This window comes from Callithrix jacchus, chromosome 7 (genome assembly GCF_049354715.1).
Source record: "Callithrix jacchus isolate 240 chromosome 7, calJac240_pri, whole genome shotgun sequence".
In the NCBI taxonomy this organism is placed as follows: Eukaryota; Metazoa; Chordata; class Mammalia; order Primates; family Cebidae; genus Callithrix; species Callithrix jacchus.
Genome location: NC_133508.1, coordinates 123,189,539 through 123,209,065, shown reverse-complemented (window position 1 = coordinate 123,209,065; position 19,527 = coordinate 123,189,539). Strand labels below are relative to the sequence as shown.

The window sequence follows — 19,527 nt, the reverse complement described above, 5'->3', positions numbered from 1 at the left end:
TGACACTCATGTCAGTGTGCGAGTGACCAGAGATGAAGGCTGGTTAATGTCAACTAGCCAAGTCATTTTGTCTGCTTGGTTTGTTAGTACCTCTTTCATGGTATATGCTTCCTGGTAGGCATTAGTGTGTAAGATAGAACTCTTCACATTCTTTGCCTAATCCCACATGTCTATTTATGTGACTCTATCTCAGCTCTCTGTCTCTCTTCTATTTCTTTTCCTCCCAGGCCCCTGATGAGAGAGCCATGCTATTGATTACTGCCGAGGAATCCTCACTTCAGGTCACTTCTCTTATCACACAAAAGATGATGAGCTGGTACACTGCTCACATATCTACCCATTAGGATGACTTTTTGCAGGGTACTTACGAGTGTGCCTTTTATGCTGTGGCTATCCATTTTCAACTAGAACTGCTTACCAAGCTGACTCAACCATAAACCAAGCTCACGCTTTTTCTCCCCATTCAGCTAGTCACATGGGAACTATTTTCTCACCCTAATACATATTCCTTTAGTTGTAAGTCAGGAGAACAGAACTGCAGTGAGTGTGAAGGTGACATTGTGGTTTGGGCTACCTATTAATGCAGCTTACTTGTTCCCCCTGGTCCCACTTGGGTTCAGTCCTGTATATGACATTTCTCCCATGTAATGGATTGCTGCTTGGGCCCATCTGAATTGTGTCTTGGCAGCCTGACAGAACCCAGGACATAATGGCAAGTTCTAAGTGTGTGGTTACTTAATGTCCCATGGTCAAGTGTCCTTCCTTTATCAGGTTACAGTAACACCAAAAACTGTTTCTCAAAAAGTGTATTTTTTCTGCTTCAGATGACATGGACTTACCCCAGAATCCCAGAGGCAGCATTTGTTTCTCTCACTGCAGACTGCCATAGGCTCCATACTGCATCTTTCCCACCCTAATACCCCCAATACTAGAGAGTCTTCTGGATTAAACGTACAAGTGGTAGGACTGATTGTACCATAACCTAGACTTATGATGTGGCCCTTTCTTATTCTGGGTGCCTCTCAAAGCTAGCAGCTTTCACTGTCACTTGATAGATGGGCTCGAGTATCCCTAGGTATAGAATGGTTTGCTCCCTGGACCCCAAAAGGCTTGCCTTTCCTTTTTTGCGGTGGAGTATGTAAGACTGTCAACTTGCTCTTGCCTTAGTGTGTCTGTTCAAGTATATCCCTAACCCCTGGGATTCTAAATCTTCAGAAAATTGGCCAGCTTATGAATCTTTGAAGGGTGTGTATCCTACCACCTTAAGTGCCTGTGTCTTGCCAAATTCTCTATTGTGCTACCCATCCCTTGCTCATCTTGTTCAACCAGCATGACATCATGTATATAGTGACTTGGGGTGATGCTCTGTGGCATTCACTGAAGGTCCAGATCTCTTCTGACTAGACCTGTATCCTATGACAGAGGCAGGAAACACAGGAAAACTAGTGCCTGTTGTCCATCCTACATGAATGCAACTAGTGTTTTATTATCTTTTTTAATTTTAAAGGAAAACTATACATTTGCTTAATTGGTGACTATATACAATTTATGGGAAGATGTAGTAATCTTCTCTAGCAATGATACTGCATCTGACAAAGCAGCTGTAACTGGGGCTGTGGTAGTGTACAGTCACTCTCAGAATCTATCTGGTCTCTGCAGGGGCCTGCCTGGTGAATTAAGCAATGCTGTGATAGCGACCACCACCCCTACATCTTTTAAATTTTTAATGATGGTACTAATCTCTGATATCCCCGCACACACAATGTGACTGATATTCATAGAGATGTAAGTGATTGATTGGTTGATCATCAGCACCCAAATATCCATCTATGGGAATATTTCTGCTTTTTATGCTCCTCTTAAACAATCCAGTTCTTACTATTCATTTTCAACAGATCTTTCGGGATACCTATTATATATGCCAGTCACTAAGAAAAAAAGTGCTGTGGTGAATTAGATTAGGTTCTGACTTCAGGAGCTTTGAGTCAAGAAATCAGTATTCAATTGTCATACCGTATCAAAGCCTCTACTGTCTCTGTCTGCCTTTTTCCCAGGGAATTAAAGATCAGATCATCCCTTGAACGTCTAGAATCAGTGCAGTCCTTAAAGAAAGCTGTAAAATAGTCAAAGAATTTTTTTTCTGAGGCTCATAGTCTACCCTTTATGTATATACATTTTTCCCCTTGGGCATGTGTTCTTTCTCATCTCAAACAATCGGTGTGCTCTGTTTTTCCCTATAATTTCCCCTTCCCATCAAAGTTTGTTTTTATGGAAACACCTGATAAATATATTTCCCCCCCAGCAGTAAACCATTAAGAGCAAACTGTAATGTATTCTTCTTTAGAGGATATTTACATTTCAGCACTGAACAGATACCCGAAACTACTGCAAAATGTTGTTAATCAAAGAATTTAGGGTGTCATTTAGTAAGCAGGGAAAAACTTATGGCTGACTAGAAATTTTCATACCTCTCACTTAATCATACCATGCAAATGGTCATCCACTCAACTAAAAAGGCAGGACAGGACTGGCCACAATTTCTTGCTAGTGACTTAGTAATATGTGCCTAGTAATCACTGTAAGATATATTAAAAATTAAAATGTTATCGAGAATTCAGGAAAATTTAGTCTAGTTGGGAACTCTTGAGTTTCCTAACTAGAAGTCACTAGCAAGAAATGTGATAAGAGTTGGTGAAAACAAAGAATTCTGAAGTCTTCGTTGTAAATGCTATTTGCCATTGGCATAGAAGAGAACTGTTCATCATTAAAGACCAGCTGAACAAATGTCACTTCAAACCACTTCAAAGCTTTTCTTCTCTTCTTAATGTTTTACTTATTCTAGGCAATGTAACAGTGATAACACATATGCTGTAACAATGAAATGAAAAGATCTGTGTATTTAGCTTTTCACAGAATTGTAAATATTAGAGGTGTTTCAAGATAAAACATCATTTGCCTTAATACATAAGATTTATTTTTTCCATACTGTGTTTTTGTCTCCTTTTAATAAAAACATGGAAAATGCTCCACAGGAATCTTTTCTATTTCTTTAAACATAGTAGTATCAGTTTTGAGCACTAATCTCCTGTATCCTCTCAGTTCTGGTAGCAGAGCACCTTCTAATATGGTAGCAGGATGGTTAGATGTTTGTTGATTCAGCTGTTAAGCCTCTTGGGCTACAGAGATTGACAAATATTTGAATTTTGGATAATGTACTTGGTATATGGGGCCAGTTGTTTATAACAAAAACAAAAGAAGACCACTAATCACAGCATTGCCAGAAGTCACCAAGCAATGAGCCCTCTCTTTCCATCAGGGTGGTGTTCGTTAGAGTCAAAGACTGAGGTGAGTTTTGAAAAGCTGGCTATATCCAGTAAAAGCTTCCTTTTAAACTCCAGTTTTAGTACTTCAGTGGACTCAACTAGAATAAGCTAGCCTGTGGCCAGCTGTATTAATTGATTAGAATGTAATGGATTCCCTTCACCTAAACAATTTACTTCTTTGATAACTTTTATGAGTTGGATTTGGATGAGAAATTTCATGTTTTTAGTTGTTACTTAAGTCATGTTGAAAGAGTACATGTGATTAAGACAGTCAATAAAAAAATTTATTAAGTTTCTATTGTGTGCAAATATGTGCCTAGATATATACTGTAAGATATATTAAAGATATAGACACATTAAAGATATTAAAGATATATTAAATATGTGCCTAGACATATACTGTAATATATATATTGTAAGATATATTTTAATATATACTGTAAGATATATTAAAAAATAAAATGTGATCAATAATTTAGGAAAATTTAGTTGGGAAGAACAAATATAGATGTGAACTGTTAGGTAATGGTGAAAATTAAGGAGTTGTGTGAAAATTAAGGAGTTGTTATAGTTCAATGTTCATAGACATAGATTAACATAAAATGAAATAGAGAAGGGTTCATAGAAAAGATGGGCCGTGAATTGGATTGTTTATTAATAAATTGCAGGAAAAGTGGAGGGCATTCCAAGCACAGTGAACCACATAAGCAGAGTCTACAAATCTAGATTATATGCATGATGGATTTACAGGAGTGGGTAACACTGGCTGGCTGATACAGTATTTTTGTGTGTTGGCACAGAGTGACAAATAAGGTTGTAAAAGTAGGTTGGCATCAATTGTTTAAGACCTTATATTTCAGGCTATGTCAGAGGCAACATATTCAGTGGTTTGGTAATCTGGGCTAATGTTGCAATTCCTGTGTTGTGAAAAAATACGAGACCTCCCTTCTCATCTCCCAGGTGAACCAGCCAAAGTTCTATTGCTTTGCCTGGTTTTTTCCCATAGCAGTCACAAATTCTCATCCTTTATGCTCGTTGTAGATGGGAGTCTCTGTAACTATTGTCCACAAGGTGGTAGAGTCTTATGCCTACCCAGGATGAATCTTTTTTTTTTCTTTTCTTTTCTCTTTCTTATTTTATTTTTTTGAGACAGCGTTTTGTTCTGTTGACCAGGCTGGAGTGCAGTGGCGGGATCATGGCCACTTGCAGGTGCAGCTTTCCAGGTTCAAGCAATCCTGCCACCTCAGTCTCTCAAGTAGCTGGGACCACATGCATGTACTGCCACACCCAGCTAAGATTTTTATTTTTTATTTTTGTAGGGACAGGTTTTCACTGTGTTACCCAGTCTAGTCAAGGTGTCTATCTTCTCCACCCACCTCAGCCCCGTGAAGTGCTAGGACTACAGGTGTGAGCCACTGCCAGGGCTGGAATCTTAGTACTAGTTGTTACAATGTTGCAAACCTGAAACTGCTCACCAGATTGATGAGGAAGTTTTCCTGCTCAGAAGAGAGTTAGCAGGCCGGGTGGGATGGCTCACGCCTGTAATCCCAGCACTTTGGGAGGCCGAGGCAGGTGGATCACGAGGTCAAGAGATCAAGACCATCCTGGTCAACATGGTGAAACCCCCGTCTCTACTAAAAATACAAAAAATTAGCTGGGCATGGTGGCGCGTGCCTGTAATCCCAGCTACTCAGGAGGCTGAGGCAGGAGAATTGCCTGAGCCCAGGAGGCGGAGGTTGCGGTGAGCCGAGATCGCACCATTGCACTTCAGCCTGGGTAATGAGCGAAACTACAACTCAAAAAAAAAAAAAAAAAAAAAAAAAAGAGCAACAACTAGGGCAACTGTGTTTTTTTGTTTGTCTGTTTTTTGTTTTTGAGACGGAATCTTGCTCTGTCATCCAGTCTGGAGTGCAGTGGCACCATCTCAGCTGACTGAAACCTCCACCTCCTGGATTCAAGCAATTCTCCTGCCTCGGCCTCCTGAGTAGCTGGGACTGTAGGTGCGTGGCACCATACCTGGCTAATTTTTATATATTTAGTAGAGAAGGGGTTTCACCATGTTGGTCAAGCTGGTCTTGAACTCCTGACCTCAATTGATCCACCTACATCAGCTTCCCAAAGTGCTGGAATTACATGTGTGAGCAACCACACCAGGCCGGGCAACTGTCTTTTAACTTATTTCCCTGTACTGGGTCTGAAGCTGTCTCCTCCTCTAAACAGGCAATAAAGTGGAGAACCACTTATTGCCTGGTTGACCATAGATTTGGTTGCCATTTCATTGCCATTTCCCATAGCCTTCTCTCAAATCCTGTGAATCATCTTGTGAGGCCCTAATACTTCCTCCTTCAGAAAGCTATGTCTCCATCAGTATCCGTCCTCATCACCAAAATTGTCAGAATCTGAGATTTTATCCTATTTGCAAGCCAACAAGTTGGCCTGACAGTTTCAATGATTCTGGAAAAAGACTCAAGCTCCTAGAACAATGACAAAGATAGTTTATTCTTGGCAAAAGCAGTTTCTAGAATATCAACATTTTTGCACTGATTCACTGAGCCCCACTTCCCACAGGGTGACAAGAAGAGGGCTAGATGATACTTGCAAATTCAGTAGGTTGCTGAGAGGTGGGGAGGGATAACATGGGGAGAAATGCCAGATATAGTATGTACCTAAAGTAAAATAAATTTAAAAAAAAAAAACAAACAACTTTTTTCTCTTGTAAAAAAAAAAAAAGCAAAAATTCAGTAGGTTGCATTACATAAGAAGAATCTGAAGTTTAAGGAGACTAAACCTTTTATAATGGGCAGTCATAAAAGATAATGTATTCCAAGAGATATTATCTCTATTATCTTGGACAGTAAGCATTCTTTCCGGCCCTTTGCTTCAGGAAGCAATACAAAAATCTCTGAAAAGATTGACTAGAATACTGCAAAGTCAATTTCTCATTTGCATAGTATGTGGAAATACAAGGGACCAATGAAGAATTCTCTCTCATGTGAAGTTAAATATTGGAGATACAAAAATGAGTCTGATATGTTCTTCTTCTGCATGAGCTCACATTTTATTGGAATAGAGAAATATGCCCTAATTGCAATATAGTATCAATAGTGCTATCAGCCATATTAACAGAGTTCTGTATGGATATAAAAGAACCAGCTCTGATTCCGGCTGAGGTAAATCATGAAAGTTTTCATAGATCGTGTTACATTTGAGTCGGTAACAACTTCGACGATGGAAGAACCAGGGGCATGGAATACATGGAGTACATGGGTGTTTGAACAGTGACTTGAAGCAATAGAAGGGATTATTTATCAAGTAGAAACAGAGGACAAGGGCGTTCCAGCCAGAGAGAACAGCATTTATAAAAGCACAGATGCGTGAAGAAGCTAGATGTATTTAAAGAACTACGAATAGTTCAATGTTGTAGTCAGGTCTCTTTCCATTGCAAGTGACAGAAACTCAATTTGAACAGTTTTAAGAGAAAAAAATAAGAATTGGCTAAGAAAATCAGGAAGTCCAGCAGTGTATGTGACTAGCGATTTGGCTAGGTACAGAAACTTGATGAATATAACCGAGACACTCTGTAAATCTTATCCTGGCATTTCTCTGTTGGCAACATTCACAGCAGCACATTGTAGAAAAAGTGGTCATTGGCAACTCTAGGTTTTTATGACCCTCAGAGTTAGCAATGTAAGCAAAAGGAAAGCACTCTTTTTTTCCTTATATCTCTAGCAAAAAATTTCCAGCCAATCAGGCTTTGACCGCATGATCATTTTTCTTTTTCTTTTCCTTTTTTTTTTTTTGAAACGGAGTCTCACTCTGTCATCAGGCTGGAGTGCGGTGGTGCTATCTTGGCTCACTGAAACCTCCACCTCCTGGGTCCAAGTGATTCTCCTGCCTCAACCTCCTGAGCAGCTGGGACTAAAGGCATGCACCACCACACCCAGCTAATTTTGTATTTTTAGAAGAGACGGGGTTTCACCATGTTGGCCAGGATGGTCTTGATTTCCTGACCTTGTGATCTGCCCACCTTGGCCTCCCAAAGTGCTGGGATTACCGGCATGAGCCACCACACCCAGCCCACATGATCATCTTTCAATCAATCACAATAGCAATGGAATAGGAATACTGTAATTTGTAAAATTTAAGTCATTTTCCCACCCCTGGAAACTGGGGTGGGGACCAGTGTACATGTACTGAGAAATGGGGAATGGTGTTTCCCCAAAGAGATTTTTAGCAGATTGAGGAAGTGTCCTCTACGTTTCATATCTTTAGTGCCCAGTTTCTACTTATATCCTCTTGTCACTGACACAGTTTTAAACATACCTTTGCTTAACATGATGCAGGCACCTACACAGCTGAGAATGCACTCTTCTTTCTCCAAAGGGAGGTAGCTCAGTGTACTGGCCAATTATTGCTTACATCTCTAAGGCCAAGTTCTAAGGGTAAGGTGCATTCTTTTCAATGAGGCCTAAATATATGCCTACATTTCAACTAACTGGTATATATATTTTAGAAAGAAAACAAGATATCTCATTTGAAGAAAGAGAGAATGTAAAACAATATAGAGCATGCCCAGACCCAGAGCTGTGTATCTAGAACAAAAGTAGATAATTGAGACATGCCAGTTCGTCATAACAATATAAATCTTTTTAAATCACCTAACTTCCCACTAGATGCCATAAACATACACACATAGAAAGGGAGAGAATCTTTGAGATAGAGAGTCTCCAGAATATACTCTCTGTGAAGCCAAGGTATTTTTTTTGTTTTCTGGTATATGATCAATGCCAAGAACAGTGCCTGATACATAGTAACTATATGTTGACTAAGTGAATTGATATTTTTACTTATTTGTAAGAATTCTGAGACAGAAATATAGATATCAAGTACCTAAAATTATACTTAGCCAAAAATATGCATTAAATAATGGTTATGCTGTTATCTTCAAATAATTCAAAATCTGAGCTCCACTGATTTTTTTAAATATATTTTCTATTGTATTTTAGATTCTGGGGTACATGTGCAGATCATGCAGAACTGTTGAATAGGTACATACATCACAATGTGGTTTAGTGCCTCCATCCCCCTGTTACATATATCTGGCATTTCTCCCCATGTTATCCCTCCCCAACCTCCCTACCCCTCACTGTACCTCCCCTAGTCCCCCACAACAGACCACAGATTGTGATGCTTCCCTCCCTGTGTCTGTGTGTTCTCATTGTTCAACATTTGCCAATGAGTGAGAACATGCAGTGTTTGATTTTCTGTTCTTGTGTCAGTTTGCTGAGAATGGTGATTTCCAGATTCATCCATGTCCCTACAAAGGACACAAACTCATCATTTTTTATGGCTGCATAGTATTCCATAGTGTATATGTGCCACATTTTCCTTGTCTATCATCAGTGGACATTTGGGTTGGTTCCAGGTCTTTGCCATTATAAACAGTGCCACAGTGAACATACGTGTGCATGTATCTTTATAACAATGATTTATAATCCTTTGGATATATACCCAGTAATGGGATTGCTGAGTCCAATGGAATTTCTATTTCTAGGTCCTTGAGGAATCGCCACACTGTCTTCCACAGTGATTGAACTAATTTACACTCCCACCAACAGTGTAAAAGTGTTCCTATTTCTCCACATCCTCTCCAGCATCTGTTGTCTCCAAATTTTTTAATGATCACCATTCTAACTGGCATGAGATGGTATCTCAATATGGTTTTGATTTGCATTTCTCTAATGACCAGTGATGATGAGCATTTTTTCATATGTTTGTTAGCCTCATATATGTCTTCTTTTGAAAAGTGTCTGTTCATGTCCTTTGCCCACTTTTGAATGGGTTAGTTTGTTTTTTTCCTGTAAATCTGTTTTAGTTCTTTTTAGATTCTGGATGTAAGGCCTTTGTCAGATGGGTAGATTGCAAAAATTTTTTCCCATTCTGTTGGTTGCTGGTTCACTCTAATGATTGTTTCTTTTGCTGTACAGAAGCTCTGTAGTTTAATTAGGTCCCATTTGTCTATTTTGGCTTTTGTTGCCAATGCTTTTGGTGTTTTGGTCATGAAGTCCTTGCCTATGCCTATGTCCTGAATGGTTTTGCCTAGGTTTTCTTCTAGGGTTTTTATGGTGTTAGGTCTTATGTTTAAGTCTTTAATCCATCTGGAGTTAATTGCTCCACTAATTTTTATCTGGGACAAGTTCAATGAATAATTTCTGTTTTCTCTCTAAAGATCTTCAAATTATTACCAACTGTTGCCTACCAAAAAGGAGTATCTCAAACACCTAATACCAATTACCTTTTTTGTTACAGCCTTATAGAGGTATAGTTAACACACAATAAAGTTACGTGTTGTAAAATGTGATAACTTTTGACATATGTATAAATTGTGAAACTGTCACTGTATTTGTCCCTTCTCACACTGCTATAACGATGTACCTGAGACAGTAATTTATAAAGAAAAGAGGTTTAATTGGCTCACAGTTCTGCAGGCTGTACAGGAAGCATATGGCTGGGGAGTTGCCAGGAAACTTAACAATGATGATGGGAGGTGAAGGAAAAGAAGACACTTTTACATGGCTAGAGCAGAAGGAAGAGAGAGAGGGAGAGGTGCCACACACTTTTAAACAACCAAATCTTGCAAGCATTCACTATCATGAGAGCAGCGATGAGGGTGAAATCTGCCCCCATGATTCATTTACCTCCCACCAGGCCCTACCTCCAACATTGGGGATTAATATTTGACATAAGATTTGAGCAGGGACACAGCCCCAAACCATATCAATTAACAAAATCACGATAGTAAACACACACATCAAACCCACAAATTTCCTTTTTTACATTTGTAATCCTTCTTTTCTGTCTCTCCTTCCCCTGCCCTCCTCAGGCTTCCACGAGGGGATGTGCCTTTTGTCATTATAGATGATCCGATTCTAAATATCAAATAATGGCCAGAACAGTCCGTTTTTGAATTATAACTTAACTATAGTTTTATGTAGACTTTAGAGAACTAAAAGTAGACTCTCCAGTAGACTTTGTTGGTTACTTTAAAAGTGATGTCAAAAATACTGTGAATATCTGGCTTGTGTCTGTAATCTAGCTACTTGGAAGTCTGAAGCAAGAGGATCACTTGAGGCCAGGAGTTCAAGACCAGCCTGGGCAACAAAATGAGACCACATCTCAAAAAAAAAAATTTAATTAGCTGAATGTGGTGGTGCACACCTGTGATCATGCCACTGCACTCCAGTCTGATTGACAGAGCAAGACTCCATGTCTTAAAATAAAATATTATAAATACTATTTAAACAAAGTCTTATTTGGAACACAGAATGTATGTTTTGTCAGAAGGAATTGTATTGTCTTTGTAGTTTTGTGGATTTTCTCTGTTTTCAGGATACTGTACATATGGAATTCAGCTGTGCCATATTTTCTGCTCAAATATATATAGTTACAGAAGGGAAAATATATGAATAGCAGTAATAGCTACATTTCTTAGCAGTATCATGATGGAAAATACCTGGTTTCAATGGCTTTTACATCTAAAACAGCAAAAAAAAAAAAAAAAATGAAGGAGAGGCAGATACCTAGATGGATTATTTTGCATTTTCCAGAAACTGTATTTTATTTGTGATTTTCTCAGACAGAATAGTTTCTTCATTTGTAGTTTTCATGCCACCCTGTGCTAACGCTTAGTTTCTATAGTTTACTGGGAAAGTGAATTTATTACTTTTGCCTTTTGAATTTTTTTTGGCATTAACTTTTGGATAGTTTATTCTCACTCAGTAAAGCCTATTTTAATGTTTTTATTTTTTATTATTACTTTCCTACCTGGACTTACTGACATGACATGTGCTTCCATAAATGTTAGAAAACAAAATTTTGTGACTGTAATCTGGATCCTTGTCTTAGACCAAAGTATCCTCTTACAAACCTCTCTCCCTCTGGATGCATTCTTACTTGTTTGAGTATGCAAAATTTCAGTCCAGTCTATAGAAGCTAAACTAGTTTTTTTTAATAACTTTGAAACTGCCTAATCGAAAAAGTTATTATTAAATTGAATTCATTTTTAATTTGGTCATCAATTCAAGCCATCAAATGTTTATTGAATGTATTATATACACAACACCAGACGAGGCTTTGTATAACTTTGCCCTCAAGAATTCATAATTTACATGTTACCTTTATTAATTTACCTTTTAGCTTTTTAATGATTGTTTTTCCAAGGGCTATATTCATCTCTGCTTTGTTCAGACTTATAAACTACTCAGAAAATATATTTAAGCCAAACTATACTACGTTCTTGTATATTTAAAGCACAATGGATATTAAATCAATAATTGGAAATTTTCCATGAGAGTTAAATGGTCTAAGTGTCACTCTTATCTATAACAACAGGATATTTTAAAGCTACCTTGCAAAATATCAGAAAAGTTTCAACTTTCCAAAATATGTAATTTGTTTTAAAGCTATTTTTGTAATTTAACATGCTGTTACCTCTAAAACAAGCCAAAATCTGAGCACCACTGATTTTATCTGAATACTAGTTCAACTAACAAATTATATATTCTATCTAAAGATCTTTAAATTCTTGCAAATTGTTGCCTACCACAAAGCATATGATTATCTAAAATACCTAATACTTATTATATATTGATATATAATAAGCTGCCTATATTTAAATTTTGCAGTTTGATAATTTTTAACATATGTACAACCTCTGAAACTATCACTAAGATCAAGATAATAAATATATATGTCAAACCTAATAATTTATTCACCTTTTATATAATACCTTATTTTTGTCCCTCTTGTCTTCTCCCTTTCCATGCCATTTCTTTTCTTGTTTTTTTCCAAGATGGAGTTTTGCTCTTCTTGCCCAGGCTGGAATGCAATGGCGTATTCTCGGCTCACTGCAACCTCCGCCTCCTGGGTTCAAGTGATTCTCCTGTCTCAGCCTCCCAAGTAGCTGGGATTACAGGCATGTGCCACCATGTCCAGCTAATTTTTTGTATTTTTAGTAGAGACAGGGTTTCACCATGTTGACCAGGATGGTCTCGATCTCTTGACCTTGTGATGCACCCACCTCAGCCTCCCAAAGTGCTGGGATTACAGACGTGAGCCACTGCTCCTGGCCCCATGCCATTTCTGATCTGCTTTTTGTCACTCTAGATTAATTGGAATTTTTAAAAGTCTTTATATAAACTGACTCATATAGTATCTACTCTGCTTTTGTCTTCTCAAACATATAGAATTACAGAAGGGAAAATATATGAATAGCAAAAATGACTACGTAAGTGTAAGACATTTGAGATTCGTCTAGGTTGCCACATCCAGGTTGTTCATTTTATAGGTAATTGTAATTAGTTTGTCCATTGGATTTATTTATTTGTTGATTGTTTATCTACCATTTTTTAACTTGAGGGACTACATATTTCAATAGAAAACAGAGACTTGAACACTTCTATTGGAAAACTACTGAAGTGTTCAATGTATATAGCACATAATATAATTTATTCTGTTAGGATACTGTAGCTTGCAAGCTTCTGGCTACTGCCCAATAAGAATGACAATATTTTACTTTTATGATTTCCCAGGAAACTAATGGAATTTGCTAATGCTTCGGTTCCCAGGTTTTGCTTTAAAAAATGCATGTGAGTTAGTCTCCAGCCTCTAGTGATTATAGAATAATAAAACTTTGTTTTTACTGGAGAGGATGCTGAGTCACTCTTCTCAGTTCAGCAAACAGATGTGAAGGGTCTGAAAATAGAAGACATATTTTCACTTATTATTTTTAAAACTACATTTTTCTGCTTCTTGGTAAAAATTGGTGGTCAGACTAGTTCTATTAAGAAGGCACCAGAAGCCAAGCTGCTGTTCCTTTTCCTTCACTGAGGTATTATATTTTAAATTGTGGTGGGATGACTTAGGTAGTAAAACACGTGGTGGGAGAAAATGTTTGGACTTGTTCATGTTTTCTGAAGTATTTTAAATTTATAATGAATTAGAGCATCTTTGTCAGATTTTTGTTTTTTTCTTCCTGTATAGTTTCATGCTATGTATAGTTTTTAAAAATCAGAAGCATGGGGTCTGATGATATACTTTTTATCTTTCAGTCTGTAAGGTTTCTGACATGTTGCTACTTGGAAAAGATGTCCATGTCATTTGATGTACATTTTGAGCACTAAATTCATGTATTTTAAAAAAAATTTCCTTTATAGATGTTATCATTAAAGTTCAGTTGATACAGTTAACTCTGGTTTTAACATATTAAAATGTATTATTTAAAAGGCAAGATCTCTATTTGGTAGCAACCCAGGTATGAACTTTTAAATTAATGAAAAGTTTCTTTGACCAGCGTTCTAAGCTCTATGTGAGAAGGAAATAGAAATCTTTTTCCTCCTTTTAATAACTTGTGCTGATATATTTGTTAGCTTTTCAGTAAAGTTTTAATTTTAAAATATTCAGTTTGAATGACTATACTATGAGATCAGCTGTGCTGATGTCTTTTTCTCCTATTATCCTTGTCCTTACCACTTTGTCTTTTTAATATTTCTCCATTGATACTCTAATAAAGTTTTAAGGAGCAGAGATTCACACATAAATTCAATATTACATGTTCACCCAGAAATCACCTCAGCAGTTTTTGTCTTACCATTTTATTGTAAAGTAAAACATAGATACATATAAAACAAATGTGTATCACAAACATTATAAGACAGACTCTTGTAACTACCACACAGGTCAAGAGTAAAATTGACAGTTACCACCAGAAGCCCTTATGTGTCCCATGAAACCATAAGCCCAGCTCTCCTCCCAAAAGTAAACAGTTCCACCTTTTTAAAAAATAGTTTATCACTCAAGTGTGCATCTTTTAAAACTATAGTTTAGGCTTATTTGTTTTATTTGCTATGTCTTTCACTCCACAGGTTCTCTCTCTATTCCGTTTTTCCCCTTAAAATTTAGTTGTTGAAGCTCCCCAGCCATTCTGTAGTGTTTCCCACAGTCTGGATTTTGCTGATTATAGTCTCATGGTATAGTTCTGCCTGTTTCTTGGTCCTGTGTGTTTCCTGTATATTGGTAGTCATATAAAGAGACCCTAACATATTCAGGTTTGTTTTTGGCAAGACAGTCAGTGGTATTCTGTTCTTTTATCAGGAAGCACATAAGGTCTGGTAATCTCTCTTTGTGTGTGTGATGTTGATAATAGTTGATTCTCAGTACCTAGATCAATTAGATTATTTGTGGCATTGCAAAATGGAGATTTTTTTTAATCCTCTTATTTCTTTTTCACTTATTGGCTAGAATACATCCCCCCGTCTATTGTTTAGTTACTAGTGGTACACTAAGGCAGAATAAGTGCTTGATTTTTCACCTTTGTTTACCATGTTTCAATATAACGAGTTAGCTTCCTTTCATCCTTTGAACATGGATGGGTTTTGTTGTTATATTATTATGAACTTATGAATTTAAACATTTGATGTGTTTCAATCCATCATAGTTCTTATCCTTGCTGAAGGTCATATTGACCCATATCTGACCCAGGGGATCGTCTTCACACACCTACCAAGTGTTTTTAATATGACTCTAGTTTTGATACCTTTGATAGTTTTCTTGCTTTCTGGCATGATACTGTGGGGTCTCTCAACACCTGGGCTGTGGACCTGTACTGGTTTGTGGCCTGTTAGGAACTGTGCTGCACAGCAGGAAGTGAGTGGCAGTGAGCAAGCATTACTGCCTGAGCTTCACCTCCTGTCAGATCAGCAGCAGCATTATAGTCTCATAGGACCACGAACTTTATTATGAACTGCCTATGTGAAGAATATAGGTTGCATGTTATAAGAGTCTCTGCCTGATGATCTGAAGCAGAACAGTTTCTTCCCGAAACTACCACCACCCCCACAATCTTATGGAAAAATTGTCTTCCATGAAACTGGTGCCAGAAGGATTGGAGACCACTGTGATAATGTATTCCAGGCTTATCTGGAGGATAGACAGGACTTTTTAATTTATTCATGCAGATGCTATGAATCAGTGCTGTAAATTGGCTGAAAACCAGTACTGAGGGGCTAAAACTAGCCATGAAATATATACTTTCTTTCAAAAAAAAGAAAAAACCAACCAGTTATTCAACAGCAGCAGCAGCAGCAGCAGCAACAACAACAACAACAACGACCAAGCATTTTTTAGGCACTTACTGTGTATCAGGTGTTGTACTGGTTGCTGAGAATATGGAAGTGAATAGTGTAAAACTACACCCGAACAGTTTACAATCTAATAGGAAAACAAAACAAGCCAAAACAGTACATTAAGGGACTTTGTAGGACCCCAGGATGGTGTGAGAGTTCTTGGAAGCAACCTAATTCAAGGTATGGAGGTCAAAGAAAAGTTTGCCAATAAAATCTTATTCAGTCTTCTATTTAAAACATAAGTGTTCTAGGTGAAGAAACTTAAGGGAACATTATTTAGGGTGGAAGAAACAGTATATGCAAAAGCTCAGAGTTGAAAGAGAATGTATATTATCAAAGTAAAAAAAATTGTTCAGTGACTGAAATGCTGGGTGGAAGAGGGTAAAGAAGAGAAATAGAGACCACCAAATCACAAGACCCAGTTAACTGTATTCAAGAATGTGAATTCTATTCTGAGGCTGGTAACAAAGAAGCATGTTCAGATTGCATAGAATGATCAGTCTGGCTACAGAGTGAAAATGAATTTTACAGCGGGGAGGAACATGAATAAGTAATAGGAAAATAGAGAAAGTGACTTGCCCTAGGGTTGTGGAGGCAGGTTTCTAGGAAAGTGATTCAGACTGACAGCGAATTGGGAGATGTAATGGATGGGGCTTAGCAAATGATTGGAAGGTAGTGGTGGTGGTGAGGGAAAAAGAAGTACTCAGAATATATAAAAAATATGAAAGTATTTGAAGTATATGAAAAATCTGTTATACAGATTTTGGCTTGGAAACTGGTGTGTTATTTCAAAGCAATGTTCACTCAAATAGTGACCACAGGATGAGGGAGGAACATAATGAAGAGGGTAACAAGTTCATTTTTGGACAACTAGCTAGTGTTATAGCAGAAACTAGAAGTGTCTTGATTAAAGTCCACAAGAATCTCCCCTCCAAAACATATTCACAAAGGTTGTGTTCTAGAGAAAGGGTGTGAAATTATCAGGAAAAGAATCTAGATTTTTTAAAATTGCCATTTATACAAATAATAGCATAGGTGAGCATGATTCCCTTTGATTAGTAATCAACAAGTTTGTATTAAACTGTTCCAGAGCATTCAGAAATCTGTTCTTGTGATCATCTTTCTGTTTCCACTGCTTTTTCTTTTGCCAGAAATGTCCCCAAATTATATTTTTTCCTCACAGAATCCAAGCTTTAAATCTGGGTCAAGTCATTCGTGTCCCAATCCAGACTGGATAAGTTGGTATCAGTTTCTTATTTGTTTTTCTTTCCAGAATAAATATCCCAGAAACAACCTTGCTGTTCCGTCTTCATATTTTTTATTCCCATCACAACTTATCCCTTCACTGAACTACCTTTTCTTGTGGATGTTCATGATTTAATTTCAGTTTTCTTTACATTTAAAGATGCTGATTCTTATACTTCTTTTACTTTTTTTCCTTCACTCATATCAATGGAAAATAAGATATGACAAAATCAATAAAATGAAACCACAATTACTAACTTATTACAATTATTGAACTGTAATATGATGACTCACACTCTAATTAATTATTTCAGCAAGAATTCTAATCTGACACTTTTAAAGCAACATTCTAGGCCTTTTTCCAGCACAGATTTTATTTAACCCTGTGAAACATTTATATATATTTTTTTATTTCTTGAGCCAAGTATTTGACTCCAAAAAAGTAAAATCGTGATTCTCGTGCAAATTTAAAGTAAACATGAGTCAAAAATTTTATTCAATTTATTAATTAATGATAGATCTGTGAGATAATGGTTCATAGAGCCCTTGAGACCTTCAGTATTTATAGACAATTAAATATGGGGTTGTAGAATAAGATAGTTGGGTTACATACAAAACTGATTAATCCTATATATTAAGCCATGATTGGGGGGCTTTTTTTAAATCAAATAGAAGTTGTTTGCATCTCTGCCTAACAAAAATCTACAAGTTAACATGTAGTTAGTAAATAGTGAGTCCAGTGAAGTACATTCACCTAATCTTTTGTAGCCCTATACTATATGATATTGAAAGGACATGTCATGTGCCTTTTACCATTATTTCCACATTGTGGATAATTTTGGACTAAGACTTCTACTCTCTTAAACTGAACAAGAGGACCTCAGGATTGTTTGTGAATAACTGATGAAGTAAATTCTATTTTAGTATAGTTTCTAAGTTCTATATTCCAATGTTGAACAACTGCCTAACTTAACTAATCTTTAATATTGAATTTTTGAGGAGTATAAGTTGCTTTAACTGGGTATGAAAGAATGACAAAAGAAATTTTATATGCTATTAGATTTTAAGTAATTTTCCATGCAATAAACTCTCTACATTTTTATATTCTCTAGGGTTTTCCAGGAGATATTGGGATTCCTGGACAAAACGGCCCTGAAGGACCAAAGGTAAAAATAATGATAGTAATAAGAGAGAGAGACCAAATAATTATGGTTATCTAGAGATTCTGATTCTCAATAAATGGGAAAAAATATTTCAGGAACATCAGAGCATTTCTGGATATTATAAAGCTTTCTCAGGTACGTTTAATAAACTCAAAGTTTCAGATAGTTGAAAATGTTTTTTCTAGTTTGGTATGAACTGAAATTAAGGGTGACAATATTTGTAAAATCGCTCAGAAGAATTTTTCTCGAAGAGATGGTGGGGTGGGGGACTCTAAAAAGCCATAGCATATAAATGGCAGAAAAATAAGTAAATGGATGAGAATTTCCTGACCACTAAAACCCTTTAGGGACATAAGAGATCCATTGATTAAAATAAAAGAAAGCCTATGGTGTCCGTGAATCTCTATATAGCACAAAATACCTGAAGAAACCTAAGCATTTTTAACTTACAAGTGAAACCACAATTGTTAGCTTATTACCATTTTTGAAACTCATCATGATGACTCACATACTAATTTATTATTTTAGAAATGCTTTTAATCTAACCATTTTAAAGCAACATTCTTGGCCTTTTCCCCACACAGGTTTTGTTTAACACTATGGTGTATATACAGACTTTGTGTTTAGAATGTACACTAGGAACTATCCCTAGCAAAACTTTAAATACCAAGATTTGCCATTCAGGCCAATGTGGAATGGGCATTGTAAGCAAATAAAGCATTTATGAATTCACATGTAAGGATGAAATAGCCTGAAGTTGGGAAAATTGGCAAGTTATGAAATGCAACTGCTATGGAGGTATCAATGGGAGAAGAAAGAGATGAAATGATAGAAGATGAAGCTGGAAAGAATCTTGATAATAGCTATGTTTGTTAGTTTTTTAATGTTGAGTAGTGCAGTACTCTAATAAATGCTTTATAGTCATTGTCTCATTAGTAGTCATCTCATTTAATTTTCAAACCAGCATTATGAAGTATTTATTCCTGTTTTCAGATGATTAAGTTATTCACTCAAAGTCACATAACTTTTAAGTTATATAGCCAGAATTCTTACCCACATATGATTTAAAAGTCTGAGCTCCTACACCCTTAGCTTTAATATTAAATTACATAGAGCATTCAGTACCATGCTGAAGAGTTTCTGCTTTATCCATGGGCATTATGAAATGATCACAGATATTTGAGCAGTAAAGTATCTTCGATGGTTGCATTTTAAAAAGATACCTCTTATGTCAGTTTAGAGGATGGTTTAAAGAGGGGAGAAACTGAAGACGGGAGACTAGGCAATAAATAATATGGATATTTGAAACAGGACATTCATTCAGCAGATATTGGCTGCCCCTCATGGCAGCCATCATGCTAGAATATAAGGATACAAAGATTCCTACTTTCAAGAAAAGAGTCCTGATCCCTGCTTTCAAGAAACTTAAAAATCTAGAGAAAGATATTCAAGAAAACCTTGGTAATAATTGCAATGAATAATATATAATAAGCAATACTGTGAGAACACCAGGGTCAGGGAAGTCAAATTACGTTTTGTAGGGAAGGTAGTGCTTGAGCTGACATGAATGAGTAGGAATTTATGAAGCAGACAAGTGGGATGTATGGCATTTAG

General features: G+C 36.7%; 1 protein-coding gene across 8 annotated transcripts in view; it reads left to right on the top strand.

The window, feature by feature from the left end:
* COL24A1 (collagen type XXIV alpha 1 chain) overlaps positions 1 to 19,527 on the top strand; it is a 387,629-nt gene that overhangs the window by 139,237 nt on the left and 228,865 nt on the right. For all 8 annotated transcript variants that reach the window (XM_035252039.3, XM_078332354.1, XM_035252040.3 and 5 more), the window contains one exon: positions 17,863 to 17,916. In XM_035252039.3, coding sequence (XP_035107930.3) covers positions 17,863 to 17,916 — 54 coding nt within the window. The remainder of the gene's footprint in view (positions 1 to 17,862; positions 17,917 to 19,527) is intronic.